This window comes from Eretmochelys imbricata, chromosome 9 (genome assembly GCF_965152235.1).
Source record: "Eretmochelys imbricata isolate rEreImb1 chromosome 9, rEreImb1.hap1, whole genome shotgun sequence".
In the NCBI taxonomy this organism is placed as follows: Eukaryota; Metazoa; Chordata; order Testudines; family Cheloniidae; genus Eretmochelys; species Eretmochelys imbricata.
In genome coordinates, this window is record NC_135580.1 from 55,171,136 (window position 1) to 55,191,086 (window position 19,951).

At 44.0% G+C, this 19,951-nt stretch overlaps 1 protein-coding gene across 17 annotated transcripts in view; it reads right to left on the minus strand.

Moving 5' to 3' along the window:
- Nucleotides 1–19,951, minus strand: part of FARP2 (FERM, ARH/RhoGEF and pleckstrin domain protein 2) — a 235,941-nt gene that overhangs the window by 199,792 nt on the left and 16,198 nt on the right. For 15 of the 17 annotated variants that reach the window (XR_013347034.1, XR_013347033.1, XR_013347035.1 and 12 more), the window contains exons 1-2: nt 17,163–17,287; nt 10,529–10,756 (exon numbers count right to left, since the gene is read on the minus strand). Coding sequence is in view for 11 of the 17 variants with exons in the window: in XM_077825595.1 (XP_077681721.1) it covers nt 10,529–10,732 (204 nt within the window). In the remaining 6 variants the exon portion in view is untranslated. Of the gene's footprint in view, nt 1–10,528; nt 10,757–12,532; nt 12,648–17,162; nt 17,288–19,951 lie in introns of those variants that run through there. The other 2 variants (XM_077825587.1, XM_077825588.1) reach the window with 2 other exon arrangements.

The window sequence follows — 19,951 nt, forward strand, 5'->3', positions numbered from 1 at the left end:
GAATCTCGTGGTACTGTCAGGTTTAGGCACTAGAACAACTGGACTGGATCACTGACTGTAAGATTCTTCAATAAACCCTAATTCTAACATTTTCTTTACTTCGGCCTTGATTTCTTCTCTTTTGGCTGCTGGGATTCGGTAGGGTCTCAACGTTACCTTGGCTCCGGGGATCATGCGGATATGGTGATAGGTCTCAGTCGTCTGCCCCAATTTTGTAGAGAACACATCTCGGTTGCGATTAATCATGTCGACTGCCTCGATCTTTTAGATCGGCGTCAAGTCGGATGATATCCTCACTTGCTCGTGTAAGTTATCCTCCTGGGGAAGGGTCTCCTGTGCGACTAAGCATGCCTCACGATCATGCCAAGGTTTTAGAAGATTGATGTGGTAAATTTGCTCCGGTTTCTGTACTATATGTTCCATTCTATGCATCTGATGAAGTGGGCTGAAATCTTATGCTCAAATAAATTAGTTAGTCTCTATGGTGCCACAAGTACTCCTGTTTTTTTAAAATACTGGCTTCTGCAGCTAACTCAGTTGTCTTCACCTTCATTTTCCTGTTTGTTCATAATCTGGAAAAGAAAAACAAGCTTTCCTGCTTTTTCAGATCCCAAACAAATTTCTCAATTTGGAATGAATTAGTCCAAAGGAAGAAAAGATTCTTTCTACACTGGCAGAAGCAGCTACTGCTGTTAAAAGTGAGATTATCACTTCAACAGTCTCTGAATCCAGGTGCTTAAGTGACTTCCACCAGTTCGCTGGTGTGATTATATGTTTGCTGTTTTAAAGACATTTCTTGAATGGTTCACCTTTAGCTCTCAAATTTATTATAGTTGGCATTATGGAGGGATGATTGCTGGGTGTCCATGTCATAGCCAACTCCTCTTCTTCAACAGTTAAGGTTTGACCCTGGTACCGAGTATTGAGAATATTTGCAAGAAAATGAGCTGGAGATAGTGCTTGTCCCATTTGTTTTTTAACGCTTGTAATTTAACTCTGTCATTGCATATTTCTCTTTGTAAAGATCTCACCCAGTTCCTTCCAAATTTCCAAATAAAACAGCTATTTCCCTGCATTTTGTTCAAGGCTACAGAAATAGGCTTCAGGGTACTCAGCATGTGTCCAACATTTCTCTTAAGCCCAATGTTGAGAACTTTGACTGTGAAAGTGCCATCTATTTTTTCAGGATTTTGTTCACAAACTGTTATCAAATTAGGCCAGCTCTTGATATAGTGCTCAAAACAGTCCACTACTGAGTTCCATTGCACGTCTTATGGGAGAGTTAGCTTGGTTCCTCCCACTTTTTTCAGAGCAGCTGCTGCAAAGTGGTTGCTACGGAAGTATTTTGCAATTTCATCAACATTAGCCTTTATTTCTGGAACACTGAAGTCTTTGGCTAGGAGGTGCATCAAATGATCACTGCAACTGTAGGTTATTAGTTTGGAACTCTCTTCTAAATAATTTCTTCTCATCTTGGATACATTTGCAGCATTGTCTGTGACCAAGCTGCATACTAGACATTTGAATGTTTTTCCCCCAGTTTGTTATAGCTTTTACTGGTACTTCTTGTAAGTATTCTGCTGTGTGTGCATTTCCTGATGTATCAATTGTTTCTGTAAGGAAGACATTCCCTTCTTCTGTTGTCACACAAGCACACACAACAGGATCATTGTGGACATTGCTCCACCCATCAAGACTCAGGTTAACATTTTTACCCTCTAGACCTTTTGCACACTGCTCAATTTCTCTTTTAAATCCAAAAAATCCTATTTTTTTTCCCCAAAAAAAGCATTGATTTTTATCCATCTTGTTAACTTGAGTCTAAGACCTAGACCAAGAGATGCAAATTTGCTATGATTAAAAAAAAAATTTACCAGTGAAGAAAACTGAAGTCATATTCTATGCAGAAATAAATTATGCATGATCTCCATCTAATTAAATTACATTTTCTGGGATGCTAATGTTAACTGACCCACTCCTAAACCAATCTGACAAGGTACTACAGCAAAAATAAAATTGTAAAAAAAACTGCATTCCTGTAGCACTTAAAGTGCCAACAGCTGAGACGCTGTACAACCATGCAATAAGAGACAATTTTAGTCCCAAAGAGCTTATGATCTAAATAGATCAGACAAACAAGAGGAAAGAATATAGTTCTCTATTATTTGGATGGGTAAAATGAAGTGAAGTGAAGTTTCAGTGACTTCCCCAAGTTCACACAGCTAGTCTGCGGGAGAGCCAGGAACTGAACCCAGAACTTCTAAATCCCAGTCCAGTGGTTCAGCCACAAAACCATACCTCCCATATGCAGATAGTCTGTGCAGATTATTTCAGTTATCTGTGCAATTAATAAAAAAATCTTGCAACAATGATCAAGTGTGCTTTCCGCAAATAAAGGAGACCCTATTGTTTCCCCTCACCCACTCTGAGGCCTGGTCTACACTGCGGGGAGGGCGGGAGGGAATCAATCTAAGTTACACAAGTTCAGCTACGTGAATAACATAGCTGAAGTTGATGTACTTAGATCTCCTTATCGCGGTGCCTTCACTGTGGTAGGTCGACTGCTGATGCTCCCCCATCGATTCTGTCTATGCTTCTCACTCCAGTGGAGTACCGGAGTCGAAGGGAGAGCACTCAGCAGTCAATCTATTGCGTCTTCACTAGATGCGATAAATCGACCCCCCACCCCACCCCGCTGGATCGATCGCTCTGGAGGTAAGTGTAGACATGCCCTGAGATACACACTTGAAGGGGACCCTCTGCACATGACAATTATGTTCAGCTGCCTCCAAGTTAGCATTCCCCCATTCCCCCATTCAATTACTTTCCTCCAGCTCTACCTGCAGTTCTGAAGTCTCAGCTGGGAAGCTCTTCACAAAATTCAGAAAGCCCAAATATTCTGGGTTTAACTTCATTTAATTTAATTCAGCATGGATATATTTGACCTGGACAAACAAATCTTGGAAAGATTCAGATTAAAATCAATGTCTTATCTATTGTAATATAGCCTGACCTAGGTCAAATCAAATTCTTATATGTAAGCTATGTACTTCTGATGACCCATCATAAAAAATAACGTACAATGTAACAAGACAAGCACAATATATCCAATCTAGCAGTACAGTAACTCCTCGCTTCTGTCCTTCGCTCCTTGCCTCTGTCCTTCATGCCCTTGGAGATTTTTTCAAATATTTCAGCATTTCGTCTTTTGGAACAGAGTTCTGATAGCACGGATTCATCTCCCCATACAGCGATCAGATCCAGTACCTCCCGTTCGGTCTATGCTGGAGCTCTTTTGTAATTCTGGGACTCCATGGTCATCTCTGCTTGGTCACGCCACGGTGGCCAAACAGGAAATGAAATTCAAAAGTTCCCGGGGCTTTTCCTGTCTACCTGGCCAGTGCATCTGAGTTGAGAGTGCTGTCCAGAGTAGTCACAATGGAGCACTGGGGGATAGCTCCCGGAGGCCAATATTGTCGAATTGCGTCCACACTAACCCAAATTCGACCCGGCAATGTTGATTTCAGCGCTAATCCCCTTGTTGGGGAGGAGTACAGAAATTGATTTTAAGAGCCCATTAAGTTGACAAAAATGGCTTCGTTGTGTGGATGGGTGCATGGTTAAATCGATCTAACACTGCTAAATTCGACCTAAACTCATAGTGTGGACCAGGGCTACGTAAAACGATGTTAAGCAAATCCTATTTCCCCATAAGAATTAATGTAAATGGGGGGGTTAGGTTCCAGGGAAATTTTTTTTGCCAGACAAAAGACTATGTATGTATGTGTGTATGTGTTTTTTATATATATATATATATAAACACACATACATACATACATATACACACACACACACACACACACAATAAGTTTTAAACAAACGATTTAATACTGTATACAGCAATGATGATTGTGAAGCTTGGTTGAGGTGGTGGAGTCAGAGGGTGGGATATTTCCCAGGGAATGCCTTACTGCTAAATGATGAACTAGCCCTCGGATGAGCCCTCAAGGGTTAACATTGTTGTTAATGTAGCCTCACACTCTACAAGGCAGCAAGAATGGAAGAAGGAGACACAGCATGGCAGAGAGAGACAGACACACACCGTGTGTGTGTGTGTGTGTGAGAAGAGATGGACGCATATTGCCCCTTTAAGTACGCCAACCCCACTCTAAGTACACTGCCTTTTTAAGCAGATCAGCAAGTTGAGACAGCTGCTGCTGCCAGCAAGCTCCCTCCATCCTGAGCCCTGTCGTGTCCCACCCCCTGCTCTGTGGAGAAGGGGTACAGGAGTGGGGGGAAGGGAGACACACTTGTGATAGATTTAAGTTACCAATCTGCCTGGGGCGTCAGGTGATCAGGCTGAGGCCACAGGATCTTTAGGGGAGTGACTAAGTTCTAAAGCTTTATTAATAAAATAACAGTGGTGAGTGCTAGGTGCTTCCCATGTCACTCAGAGGAAGGAAGAAAGCGTTAGTGCCCGAGCCCGCACCCACTTTCATACTCACAGACGCACAACCCAGGGCTGGCCAAGCCCAGGTCTAACGTGAGAAGAAGAGGGGGAAGGGTGGACAAGAGTTCTGTCCTGTGCAGAGGCCGTCCAGGGTCCGCTGTTGATCTCCGACTTACTTTGGCTCTTGAGAGGATTTTTAAGTCCTGGGTTCTTCTCGGGGCGTTTCATTCAGGGACTTCTGTCCCCCATGCTCTTTGTACCAGTCCAAACCGCCTTTCCGCAGCTTCCTCAGCTTTCCCAAAACACACCAGCTTCAGGGACACAAGATTGTTGTTTTCCCCAGTCGCTGACCTTCACAGTCTCACTTGTTTTCTCAGCCCCTGCAGTTCTGATCATTCAATTCTCCTTTCTCACAGCTGGTTGGGGTTGGAATCTAGGCTGTCTTTCTTGGCAGGTAGCAGAGAATCTGTTGTGTGCAGTGGCCTTGGGCAGGAGTCAGCTTCTTATCTTTGGACCTAGCTGGAGCATCGAGTTAACCCAATCCTTTCTCCCTTCCTCCCCCTTTGGCCTCTCGCAATCTGCAAAGGAATCTTTCACGCCACACTCACACCTTCAACCCTTCCCAAGATCCTTTCCAGTGCATATAAAAGCATTAGCAATATACAATGCTGGTGCTTACCCAGGGGACACTTATATTGTGAGACCCTGACATTAGCACCCCGCTTCCCCCTCCTCTGCACAGCAAGCAGGAGGCTCCCAGGAGCAGCTCCAAGGTAGAGGTCAGGAGCAGCACATGGCAGTGGGGGGAGGGATACCTGAACTGCCAGGCAATTGATAGCCTGCTGGGCGGCTGCTGCACAGGAAACTTAGGGGAGCTGATGGGGGGCTGCCAGCTAGCTCTAATGGGCTACTCTTTCTGAAAGCAGTGGACAAAGCAGGCGACTGCCCAACAACGTTATAAGGGAGCACTGAACAACTTTAAACGAGCATGTTCTCTAACTGATCAGCAACGTAACAACATTAACCGGGACAACATTAAGTGAGGAGTTACTGTACTACACCATTAGATTTAGGAAAAGTACAAAGGTTATAAACAAAGTCATAAAATTAACATAAGTGCAGAAGCTCAAATACATAGAACATAACTTTTCAACATAACAAGAGACAATGTTTACACTGTTGTGTATTGTACTGCTTTGTCTCTTTATGCCAGCCATTATATTTTGTGCCATGTATATTCAACTACCTTAAATCAGATGAGGTAAAATGAAAGTTATTTGACATGCTCCTACCTCTCTGATCTCAAGTGGCTTTCCCATTATCCACCTCATTCATACTGAAGAGCTCAAATGTTATGGTTTCCAAGGCATTTTAAGTCTCTACAGCAACCCTTCAGGAATCTAAAAGCAGGTTAGCGAAAAGAGCCTAACTTCAGCTGAACTGGAAATTTAAATTCAGATACAATAAAAAAGTGAGTGAACTGAACAAAGTAATAAGTTCAGGACTGAAATCAAGCACAACCCAGAGATAAGAGCACTCAAGCCTATATATCTATCAAGTTGCAGATACAAGCAGCTACATTTGTTTCAAAATCTGAGAAAAAATAAATTTAGTGATAAAATATAAATCCAGAAGATAACAAATGCCAGACATTTCTGGGTTTTTATTTGCCAAGCCTTTATTTCAAAAGCAAGGCCTTGTCCTAAGTGAATAATATCCATCAGTTTGGTACAGAAAGTGTTTTTTGGCATCTTGCCCTTCATTGCAGGACATCATTTTTCTGGCTTGTATTACTAGTACCCTTTTCCAATCTTGCACAACTGTGCCTGAATGCAACACATACCTGCAACAGCTAGAGGGTATGGTTTCTGAAACCCAAACTTATCCTCAATTTGGTGACAATTTGCCAGTACAAATGATGCTACCAGCTGAAGAAGCAAGAGGATCCAGTGGAATTTCTTTTCCTCAACTTAAATATATAAGTATTACATATAAAATTGCAGGGAGTATTTCTTCAGGAATGATGGACTTTTACTTGATAAGCAACAAGGCCTTCCAAATCCACAGAAAAATCTGAAAACTACTAAACAGTACAATTTTGCCTGCTTATACACCTGAACGTTGACCGGACTGCATTTATAATCTGTAAGGAATTAGGTGCGTAGAAATTTTATTTAAAGTAAATTAAATCATCTCCTTTGAGAGGAATTGAAATAAACTCAGATAAGATACTTTGTGAGAACCACTTAAGTTTGCAAAAGGGACGGTAATGCCAAACTCAAAACCAAAACCAAAAGTACAGAAATAAGGAATAAAGTCATACATACCCGCAAGTCCTTTAGCAAGTCAGCTCTACTAAGTCACCAGGTCAGACACAGACAACCTTAACTCTGCCTTGTGCAAAATGCCAAAACAGTTAGGCTCCACTCTATAATAAAGATATGCTTAAGAACTCAGAGTGAGCCATTCCTAGAAATTGTGGCCTGCTTTCCGTCTTATACTCCAAAAGGCTCACAAGCTCCTGTGTATGTAACTTCCAGTGACTGACTGAAAATCAACAACCCTTGTTCTCAGCTGTATTGGTCTCACAAACCTTCTATTCCCCCTTCACTCCTTAGAGAGCTGTAAGAAGTGAAGTCCAGACAGATGTACAAATAACTAGTTCACTTAAGACCTCTCTTTTTGCACATACAAGTTTGTGTGTCTACAGCAACTGATATCAAACATCCACTTAGTCTGCTCTGATGTATTCTTCCTATCTTCCATACACCCCCCCTCCACTGTTAGGGAGTTTGAAGACAAGCTCATGGGTTGTTGTTATGAGTTTTTGTCCTTTATGTGCAGTGTTCCTATTTAGTCCTCCATAACAGAGCTCTTGGCCCCAGATAATTCAAAAACTTTTCCTGCTACTTGAATCAACAAGCCATGAGTCATGCAGAAGCATTTTTATCTGAAGTAGTTAGCTAAAAATTCAGGATTCCACTCCCAGACTCAATAATTTCTAGAGCCCAATGAAATTCTTTTTATTTTATTTTTTTGTTTAATTTTTTGGGAATTTTGTTGTGTCCTGCCCCCAGAGGAGGGGAGGCCCTACAGAGCAAGACCACCGCACGCTCACCCTGCAGCAGCAGCTCCTGTCCTGCAGGGCTGGCCCCAGCCCCTGCTCTTGGCATTGCAACTTGGCCTGCAGGGTTGCAGTGCCAGCCACTCACTCAAATCTGGCCTGCCAGCCACTCATTCAAATCTGGCCAGCCATCTCTCCACCCATCATCATGACAGGGGGCACCTGGGCCAAACCTGAACAGCACTGCAAGCCTGCACACCAAATCACAATGCCCAGAGCCAGGGCCAGCCCCATGGTACAGGAGACACAGGCATCGTTTTAATAGCAGTTTTTCACTTTATTTTGTATTTGTGAAAAACACAAACGGTTAGTAATTTCCACCTGTTTAATTCTATGAAAACTCCTCACATGCACAAAGAGAGAGTGGGCAAGAGTCACATGTTACTGGCATCTGATCCTGGAGCAGCTGCTCAGAGGACTGTTCTTCCCCTGTTCTCAGGGCTGCTTTACAAAAGTAGCCACTCATCTTGTCGTTATTCCCTGATCCATCTTCTCTAGCTGGCTGGTGCTAATGTCATTCCTTATTCATAGCCCTACACCACTCTGAGAAGCTGGAGAATGTCAAATACTTCTTCACAATCAGCAGTATGTGGCTGTTACTCCTCTCTCCAGATATCTGACAAATTAACTTTTAAAGAGAGGAAGGAAAGGGGAGCTTTGTACTCAACTAATACAGCAGCCCAATAGGATGGCTGCTATGCTGTGACACTATTCATATAGTCTACTCTGCTTTTAGTTATTATTTTTATTACCATACTGCCTAGGAGCCCCATTCACAGTCCAGGATTCCATTGTGCTGGGTGCGGTACAAACACTGAACAAAAAGACAGTGCCCACCCCAAGGAGCTTACAATCTAAGCATAAGACAAGAGATAACAGATGGATACAGTCAGTGAGAAAATATTAATAAGCATGATAAGCAGTGGTCTCAACACACTAGCAGCCTAAACATTGTCAAGTTTTTTGTAGACATCACAGCAGAGAAGAGTTTTGAGGAGGCTAATGAGTTAGGCCCCGTCTACACTGGCAAGTTTCTGTGCAATAAAGCAGCTTTCTGAACTATAACTCCCGAGGCGTACACACTGCCAAGCGCATCCTTCCAGATGGCCATGCCTGCTCCATTCACCAGACGATCCCCCGCTTGCAGCAATGCCGAGCTGCTGGACCTAATCAGCATTTGGGGAGAGGAAGCTGTGCAGTCCCAGCTGCGCTCCAGCCGTAGGAATTATGATAACTACAGACAGATTTCACAGTGCATGACAGAAAGGGGCCATGACCTGGACATATTTCAGTATAGGGTAAAAGTGAAAGAGCTGCAGAAGGCGCGGGAGGCAAACCGCCGTTCCGGTGCTGCGCCCACAAGCTGCCAGTTCTACAAAGAGCTGGATACAATACTCGGTGGCAACCCCACCTCCACTGCGAAGGCCCCTGTGGATACTTTGTTGGCTCACGTGCCAGTTGAGAGTGGACCAAGCCAGGAGGAGGAAATCTTGGATGAAGAGGGGGAGGGGAGGAAGAGGCAGAGGATGACTCAGAGGCCAGAGATGCATGCAGTCAGGAGCTCTTTTCTATCCCAGAGGAGCCTAGCCAGTCACAGCAGTCGGATCTTGGTGAAGCGCAAATAGGAGAGGAGACCCCTGGAAAGTGGATCTGATTTTGGGAATTGCTGAAGCAATTTGTTGGGGGCAGAAGGGTTGCAGAAATCAGGCTCGTCTCCCACAGCATGCCTATCCTGAGCGGCGGAACAGGCTGTTGATAGACTCACTCACTTCACGGGAATTTCCCTCAGAGATCTCCAGGAAACTCTCATGGAGATACTGGGTAATTCGCTCCCGCAGGTTCCTCGGCAGAGCTGCTTTTGTTTCTTGCCCCATTAAACATCCAGACAATCACGCAAATTAAAACTACCAATTTCTACATTTCTAAGTGAGGTCACTCTTCTTGCTTATTTTTAGTAAAACCGGCTGAAGTCTGCACAGCAATTTAAAGCTTTGTACATTTGCTCTAAAAGAGTCAGGATTTTACTAATGTAGAATAACCTGAAAGTTGAGTGTATCTTAACTGAAATAGAAAGGTGTTTTCTAACCCTATTATCTGTGAAATATTTTTAGTTTACTTTCTGGGTGGGTGGGGAAGGGGAGGAAGAGAGGAGGGAAGAAGAAGTAAAGAGGAGAAACAGATTACGTTCAGTTGTTCCTACAGCAACCCCACAATTTTTAAAGGTTGCCTCAATTACTCAGCACCCATAATACTGACCCAGCATCAAAGACCTAGATGCCAAGGCTAACCTTTCAGGGAGCACTGTCAGATCACTGTGGAAAGGACACTCAAAATTGCCAAGCTGTGTGGTTTGATGTCACAAATTCATTTGAAGAAGGTGCAAAAAGTTGGACTTAAGAAAACAGATTTCAGGCTTTCCCCACCTCCAAGTCAAGAGAGCACTACGTCTTTAATCGGGAAATTAAAAATAATTTTGCAAGATCTCCAAGAGAGACATGAAAGTTTAAAACAAAGTGGTCACATCTGGATACCTGAAGCTCCAGCAATGCAAAAAAAAAAAAAAAAACAACCATTAACATTCTTAGATTACTGTACATTCCTTCATATTAACAAACTCTCATACCAGTGTGACATCTTTATGATATTTGTTCAGTGAAACTGAAGTTATTTTAAATACATAATTCTGATACTAACATCTATGCTCCTTATAAGCTCCACACTTGCAGGTCTTAGATAAGCAAATTAGGTCTATTTACAAGTGAGCTGTTTGGGGACCTGCTCTATGATCTGAAGGAGGATCAGAGGCTTCTCTCTTCCCTTGCCTTGAGTCTTATATGAACCTCCACTCCAGAAGTTCCCTTGAAATTTTGTCAGTTTATACACCAGTATATACAGTAAATTCTACATTACCTGAAACTAAACTTATCTGAAATCAGACTGAACCTCTTTCTTACCTCAACATCAAGTACTTCCACAGTGTTGTCCAAAAGTTTTATTTTGATCGGTAGATCCCTCTCATGCATTTTGGCAGATGTCATTGCCATTGCTGTAGAAAGGTTCTGCGCTGGCTCCAGCGTACTCACTCCAGTATTCTTCTGGACTCCCAAACGAGAACCAGGAGTCTGCAGTATTCTGTACGTTCCTTCTATCTCTCCCATTATTCAACAGCAATGTCCAAATACCTACAGGGGAATATAGAGACTAATGGCTAACAAAAAATAGATAGATATTTTTCATTAAATAACATTTCAAAATGAAGATTCTACAAACGGAAAGCATAATTCTACATTAAAAAATTATACATGGAGTCCTCATGTACTTATTTGTTCAACTACCAAAATAATCAAATTTCAATATTTAAAAAAATAAAATTGATCAAAATGAGTTTGAAAAAGCCAACTACTAGGGAAGAAAAAAAACAAAAACAGAGACAAAAAACAAGCAGTAACAAACCAAACAGTCAATCAGGAATTTGGACAGGAAACAGGAAAGTATGGGTAGAGAACATGGGAGCAAGCAGTGAGAAGAAACTTGAACAGGGAATGACTAGCACCAAGTCTATTACCTTTTTTAAAGTGACTGGATTTCAAACTGACATGTCCCTTTAAATTGAGACAGTGTCCCTTTAAATTAAATTAACGCTCTGATGTTTTCACTACTTCTATTCAGAACCTTGCAGGCAACTGTGAAATGTCAAGAATCAAGTCCATTTCATTCTACTGCAATTATTGTTTATATTACAGCACCATTACTATATTAGGCACTATATAGATGTAGCATTAGACATGGTCCCTATTCTGAAGAGAAAGTTATTAGCAGCAGTAGCAAGTTAAGTTATTCTCAGAGGAAAAAGACTCAAACAAGGGAAACTGAGGAAGGAGTAGAGTAGTGGAGACATCTCATCTTGCAGCAAAAAACCTCTAACCTAACAGAACCCAGAAGGGTTTGAAGCAACTAATGATACAGAAAACTCTTAATTTCTGCCAGCGGTTAGAACTTCAAATTTACAATATGGCTACTAGCCAGAAGCCGATGCACACACAAAAAAAAGAAAAAAAACAAAAACAGAAAATCAAGTCCCAGGCAGGATGTAGGATCAGCACTGTGATAAAAATCCACTTCCCAGCAGCTGGTATCAGGGGAGCTGGACTTATCACATGGGTGCTGCTTCTGAACACTGATGGGGAAGTAGTCTCTCTTCTCCTACCCCCAAATTTATCATATCTATCTCTGGATTTGGATGTAAAGGTCTCTAGCTAACATGTATCTTGTACATTTTTCAAGTCCTAATGATAGTATCGAGGCACAAAATACAAATGTAATACATTTGTCATTACCCATGACTCCTCATTTCAGGTGCTCTGTAACACTCCTTAAATTTAATACATCAGACTCAGGTTCCTCCTGATGCATGGTGATACATTTCCACAGTCAAAGACCTTCCAAATGCCCAGCCCAGGCTTTAAAGAACTCATCCCTAAGTAAGCTCGCAGTCAGTTATAGGGCCCCTTCTAAGCACAGCAGTCTTTGGAGTCACTGATAGAGATATGGTCATCAAGACACCTACACTTTAGTCCATAAAGGACTCTATACATTAGAACTAAGACCCTGAATTGGATTCACAATCTAACACAGCTGCCCGTGAGGCATGCAAAGTGCCAGTATGACAATCTGAGTTTCCCCAAGAAGTACCCCCCCAGTCTGGAAATGGGCCACAGCTTTTCTTGGCCCCAGTTCAGGTAGCATCCCCAACTAGTTATTATCAAGTAATTCACACTTAACTTTGGCCCTCATAACAATTTCAATAGGACCTAAAGATTACAAGCCATTTTAAGGATCAGAGGGCAGGTGCCTCGATAGGGGGTGAAGTTGCTACCCTGGCCAGCTCCTCAAAGAGTCCCCCCATCCCTCCCTTACCCACTCCATTCAAAGTTTACAAGGATAAACCATATGCTTACTTGTATCATGTAATGACAACCCATTGCCTCTGATGAGAAATATGTACAGCAGTATCATTCGCTAATCAGTAACCCTGGAGGTGGTAACATCTCAGAGCCACTCCCAATGAAGACACTGAAAAGGATGGTGAGGAATAAGAGCGGATGTGGCTGGCTCATGGGAATGAGTCCTGCTTTAGGGCTTTATTCCTGCAAGCCCCACTCCCCACATCTGCATTATTTCTGCCAACAAAATGCATTTTAATACAGCCAACTGCAACATAATACACATCGGAACAAAGAACATGGGCTATGCCTGCAGAATAAGAGGGTCTTGGAAAGCAGTGAGTCAGAAAAGGACTTAGGAATCATGGATAAAAACTTCAGCGTGAGTTCTCAGTGCAATGCTGTGGCAAAAGGACTAATGCAATAACTAGATATATATCAAGGGGAGTATCAATTAGAACTAGGGAAGTGAACTTGCCTACGTACAAAGCATTTGTAAGACCGCTACTAGAATCCTGTGTCCAATTCTGTGCCCACACTTCAAGAAGCATGTGGAAATACTGGAGAGAGTACAAAGAAGGGCCACAAAAATTATGATAGGACTGAAAACCAAACCTTATAATACGATGCTTAAGGAGCTCAGTTTATTCAGCTTATTGGAGAGACAGCTGAGATGTGACTTGATCACTGTGCACAGGTAATCACATGTGGAAAAGATATCTGATTGTGAGGGGCTTTTCAATCTGCTAGACCAGCAGTGGGTAAACTTTTGGCCCAAGGGCTGCATCTGGGTGGGGAAATAGCATGCAGGGCCATGAATGTAGGGCTGGGGCAGGGGGTTGGGGAGCGGGAGGGAGTGCGGGTCGTGGGAGGGGGTGTGATGTGCAGGAAGGGGCTCAGGGCAAGGAGTTGGGGCAGAGGAGGGGTGTAAGGTGCAGCAGGGGGCTCAGGGCAGAGGCCTCGGGTGCAGGAGGGGTGCGAGGTGCAGCAGGCGGCTCAGGGCAGGGGTTTGGGGTGCAGGAGGGGTGCGGGTTGCGGAAGGGGGTTGGGGTGCAGGTTGCGGAAGAGGGTTGGGGTGCAGGCAGGGGGCTCAGGGCAGGGAGCTGGGGTGCAGGAGGGGTTTGGGGTGTGAGCTCCAGCCCGGTACTGCTTACCTGGAGCAGCTCCAGGGTGGCAGCAGTGTGCACCGGGGCCAGGGTAGGCTCCCTGCCTGCCTGCCCTGACCCCGACCCCGCGCCACTCCAGGAAGCGGCCGGCACCACATCCCTGCATCCCCTGGGGGAAGGGGGGCAGAGGGCTCCGTGCACTGGGTACCTATCCCAAAGCTCCCATTGTCCGCAGTTCCCCGTTCCTAACCAATGGGAGCTTTGGGGGAGGTACCCCCAGGCAAGGGCAGCACATGGAGCCCTCGATCTCCCCCTCCCCCAGGGACCGCAGGGTTGTGGTACCAGCCACTTCTCGGAGCGGGCCATAGTTTGCCCACCCCTGTCCTAGACAAAGGCATAACAAGAGCCACTGGCTGGAAACTGAAGTTATACACACTCAACCGTGATATAAGACAGTTTCCTAGCAGTGAGAGGGATTAAATATTGAAACACACACCTCACAAAGGGAGGTATTGGACTCATCATTGCTTGGAGCCTTTAAAACAAGATTAAATATCTTTCTAGAAGATGTGCTTTAATCCAGCTTCTGGGAAAAATTCTATCACCTGTTGGTGCAAGAGGTCAGGCTGGAGGGTTGTGGTGGTACCTTCTGACCTTGGTGTCTATGAATCCCCCTGTTCATTCCCTCCTTTCATGAGCCACAGAGAGAACAGGTAGCTCTGCATCACTCTCAGCATGCATGTAACACTTGCAGCTCCACTTTAAGACAATGATTATAACCAAATTTCATACTGCTGGGTTTCAGTCAGTTGCCGCCAGGGGTCAAGAAGTAATTTTTTCCTCTGATGCACAATTGGCCAGATATAGTCTGGGATTTACTTATTTTATTTTTTTCACCTTCAACTGAGGCACCAGGCATTGGCCACTGCTGAACATGGGACACCAGAGAGGATGGACCGTATTTGAGGTGGTATAAAGAATATTCTCTTAAATGCTTAACTGGTGTCTCTCTCTCACATGCTCACGGTTCAACTGATTTACAGATTTAAGGTTATGAAGGAGTTTTCTCTCTGGTCAGATTGGCAGGGACCTTGAGAAGTTTGTCACCTTCCTGCCCAGCATGGATCACTAGCTAGGATCATTGGGTCACATCCCATCTAATCAATTTCCTGACACTTGCAAGGGCTCCCACAACTGGCAGCATTTCCGTCTCTCCTGTTCTCTGCCTATGGCATACAACAATTCAGTCTTCTGAGGAGTGAAATTCTGACTCAGGACAGGAGTAACCAGGTGAAATTGAATGGCCTGTGACATACAGGAGGTCATACTAGATCATCTAATGGTCCCTTCTAGCCTTAAACTGCACGTAATCAATTAAACCTTTCCCTGTGGTTGCCATGAAGTTGCCTATGTTCCCCTCTATTTTACCTTTTTTCTCCCTTTCCCTAATCTGTCCTCTCTACTGCTACCAACATTTAAAGTGGGGATTCCACTGTAACAATCAACTAAATGATCAGTTATTAGGAAAGACACAAATATTTAACTTTAAAAGCAATCATTTAAGTGTTAAACTCATAATAAATAACAAATTTGAAACATACTTTGCAGTAAGATAGTCAGCAGCAGCAGTAAACTCTGAAATGCCATTTTCAATTAGATGTTTAGATAATGCTGTAAAGGCATTCAGATACCATAGTGATAAGCACAGCATAAGTACAATACTTGGAAAACCAAATTTAAAATTTTACTTGGAAACAGATTTCCAGCCTTACATAGTGAGAAGTACTTCTGATTTTTTTTAATTGCTGGACTCAAAATAAAACGTTACCTTCTTTTTTTTTTTAAACCAAGGATTTAAAATCTGAAGCAGTTTTTAAAATAAAAAAAAACTTGCAATCTGCCTTTAATTTTTATATTTAATGCAGAATGTAATTTTTAATTTTGGGCCACTACATTATAAGACCATAACATTTTTTCTAGCTAAGAAATTTAAAGCTATTATAAAAACGTCACAACTGCAAAATAGTTTACATATACAAGCAAAAAAAAAAAAAAAACCCCTCTGTGCAGTGTGTTAAAGGAACCTGGGGTGAATTTTCAAGCATAATTCCTGAAAAACATGTCACAGAGTGCCTTGCATTTCCCAGCTGGTTCATTTGGAACACACAGAACATTTCCCACAAAGTCAGTATGAAAACGTCACTACGATTTTGATACACATGGGCAGGAACTTTTTGAAGAATGTTCCATATTTTGCAATTTATTTTAAAATATTGTTTGGCAAGAAAATAAGCTACTATAAATGACATCTTGATTCTCTGGCACATTCACATCTTGCTCTTTCAAACAGACTATCAATATTTCTTCACTTTCTGTCTTACAGTGCAGAATAATGTCATCATTGTGCACTTTAAACAACTGTGATCCTTCTCTCTATAGGAGCCTCCAGAAGTTCAGCGGTAGGCAAAGCGCTAAACCCTAAAAGCCAGTTAGAAGTGTTTAGAGTAGGGGATGTAAATATCTTTTAAAATATTATAATTTTAACAGTTTAAATGGTTATTGTTTAATCAGATTAAATGGAGACCGGTTGGGACCACGCCTGGGGTGGCCAGCCAGGGGGTTAATGGTTAGGACAGGTTAACAGTAAGACTAATCCTTACTGCTTAGCCATTTAATATTTTACATCCCTAATTTAGAGTGTAATAAAAGAAGCTTCTGTAACAATGAAATGCACTCAACTTTTTTGTTATGTGGCGGGTTGGATTTTTTAGGTGGGGGGTAAGAAGGGGATGTTTTTAAGTTTCCAAAAGCTAGTCAGAGAGCAAGTGAACATTTCCACGGGACATATCCCCAAGGAGCTGGCACCAGCTAATGTTAACGGCCAACCCATGATCAGGGAAGATGGGCATACCCTTTCAGCAGCCAGACAGGGAAACTGATTTGCTGCCAGTGCCACCGGTATCGAGAGCTTGTTTATGAACACGTCCCTGGCTCTCCCCGCCCCCACCCAGCTTGTGGGCCATAACTACAGGACAGAAAAAGAGCACCTTTCTCCACGCCCAGAAGGCAGTGGGCATCATCTGTTCCGGCACACCCTCGGCTTGCTGGCTCTGCCTGTCCCATGGGGGAAACGAAAAGAGGCACCGAGGGCAAGGAAAGGAGCTGCAGGGCCGGTTCCCGTGCGGCCCCCCCAGGAGCGCAGGATAGGAGCTGTCACCGCATCCAGAGTCCCCAAGCGCTACTCGACCCCGGGACAGAGGCTCGCTCCCCCACCTCCCCCGGAACAGAGGCTCGCTCCCGGTCCCCGTGGCCCTATGAGCCCCACATCCCCTCTCGGCTGCGGAAGTAAGAGGTACCAGCTCACCCCACCCCGAGAAGGGCCGAAGAGAGGGAGGAGCAGCCCGGCTATTAGGCAGAGACCCGCGTGGCCCTTGCTCAGGGCCGGAGCCCCGCCGGGGACGGGTCTCCAAACTCAGCCGTCCCAGCACTCCCAGACCCCCACTGTCTGCACAGCCCCCTGCAGCCTACCGCGCGCCTACCTCATACGTCACTATTTCCAACCGTCCGCGCCGGCTCTCGCGCCCGCCCTGGATCCCGGCCCTTTCTCTCGCACACTGGCCCCTCAGGCGGCCATCACGAGCCCAACCGCAGTCCCAGCGGACCCAGCCCTGATTGGCCAGCACAGACCCCACGATCTGGTGGGACGGGGCGGAGCCACACCCGCGCTTCCTACAAGTTGGGAGGCTGTAGCTTACCAATTGGCTCCCTACAAGCCCACGTAGGCGGGGCCGAGCCGAGCGGCTCCTAGCAGCTAGAGCGCAGTCCGGAGGCATCAGGAGGTGCGGGTTGAGGTCCAGGCCCTGGCTGTCACCCTATTCTGTGACGGGAGGAATAGTTAAGAGTCTAGCTGTGTGGGGACAGTTACCCTGGTAGCTGAGCGAGCAATGAGATTAATGCCAGGCACGGTACCACGCCCACGAGGCGGCCCATTTCACTCCCAGTTTGCACACAAACTACAGTAAGGGGCTGTTTAGCCATGGACCTGCTGCTGCGCCATAGAGCTGGGCCTTATGCACAGCAACAGAGATAAAGCAATGACGTTTAAACCTCAGTGCCCTTTAGGAGGAGTAGCTAGTGGCCAGGCAAAGTACTAACAAACTTCAACAGGACTTTATTTTTTAAAGTGGAAACCTCTTTTCCAAGCTGTTGTTGCACCCTCAGTAGCTCTCCCTCAGCCTCTTCAACTCCTCCCCCCCTTCCTGTTTCCTGTCCTTTCAGACTCCCAACAGCCAGTGCTCCCCATTCTAATAATTACAAGCAATATGTAAACACCCACTACCACAGCCTGCCTTTCTTCGGGTTCCCTTTCCCTCTAGAAATAAATACAAGAATTTGTTAAAGTTAAAACAAAAGTTAATTATATGAACCCAAGCCATATGTTTGGCTTCTATATGCCTGCTCTATCTGTTCAATCCCACTTTCTTAAGTGCAGTGATAGTTATACCACTGAAGCTGTTAAGATTTCACAGTCCACTTTAAAAAGACACTTTTATGCAACACCCATTGACATGTTTGTGTCTTTGTCAAATTACAAATATGCAACCTTAACCACCAAGCCTACAATCTGAGCCACATGTACAGACCCTTCCATGCACACAGAGTAGGATTGAAGTTAATAGGGCTTTACGTGGACACTAGAGTCTGGCCCCATGAATAAGACTGCAGGTTCAGGGCCCTACACATCTCACACCCTAAGAACCAATCTACTGCCACTCAAAAGGTTGGAGGTATGGCATACCCACTGATACATAAGCAAGGAAGATATTCCTGATAATGAAAGAGGATCTAGAACTCCTATTCCAGTATAGAGGACTATTTTTTCTCCAAGGTGGCTCCGTTTAATTCATTTCCCTATCGCTTTCAAATATGCATAAGCAGTGTGCACTTTTCCAGGGTGAGGGCTTAAAGCTGCCTTTAAAAATGTTTAGCCTTTCCTGCCAATATTAAAAGGCAGTTGGCTTGCTGGGAAGGTGGGGGGAAACAGTTCAAATGCAATGTAGATGAAGAGGAAACCCACAGGAGACACAGGAGTTGAGGAATCCAAGAAACTGACAATCCTATTTGCAAAGATATACCATGGTCTGTGGTGTTATTCAAATATCCAATAGATCCTAGGTTCAGCCAGTAAACAAAAATCCTGAAATACATGTTTTGCTTCAAACAAAACATAACATTAAAAGTTGTGTGTGTTATTCAGCTTTTTCATGCACACTTATATGCTTGTTTCAAAAGGTGAATACTGCAATTTGGGACATTGATGCTGCAATGGAGCCTTATTGATTTCAAAACTCCACCCACTGGGTGCCCCAGGAGGGGTCAGGGTCTTATTCCTTCACGCAGTGGCCAGCAACAAAAACTTCACCCACCTAGAAATGCTACATAATAGCATTTTTTATATGATAGGGTGATCTCACCAGGTTCTACCCTTAAACAGGAAGTAAAGGTAATAGGAATAAGACAAAAAATTGGGGGTTAAAGACAAAGGAAATGCTGAGAATAACTTTGCATTGTCTCCCGGAGATCCGCTTCCCAGTTATAGAAATAGAAAACCCACACATGCAATGTAAACCATGCACCAAACAAAATAGACATCACGGCTCCTTTAGCCTGTAGAATCTTCACTGATCTCCCCATCATTGGTCCAATAAAAGGAAAACTACAAATTGTATTTGACAGTTCGTAAGCAGAAATCCCTGCACCACTGCCATCTCCCAGAAAATCTAGCACAAAACAAGAGATACACATCATTAATGCTTCCATACACAACTGGAATTGAACTGAGAAATCACCATCTTCGAGTGGCCCCTGTATATTCCTGCTCATGGAATGCAGCCACCAGGAGCATCTTACACAGTGGCAGTTTAACTAGTAGGGGGCCGCTGGAACATTCACACACTCCTTCCTTCCCTCCCCTCAGCGTTCATGAACTTTCTGAGAGTGAAGTACTCCAGTTGCCACAGTTCCTTCCTACTGTGTCTAGTTGACTGTTCAGGAACTGCTCCATTATGCTTCACCTGGATCCTTTTCTTCAGTGCCTTTTAGACTGGGAAAGTTTTACACCAAGAACAAAAACATTATCTAAATAGCTTAGTTTAGGTTTTTAGACATAGTTCGATACAATCATCTTTTGATTCCAGGAATATGGATCCAAAGATCAAGCAGCTAGAATTTAAGAGACAGACTCATCCCCTTTGGTTTTCCCAACTCCAATGCACACGCAAGATGGTTGGCATGTTTTGGAAAAGTAAACTCCATCAAGTTGTTTGAC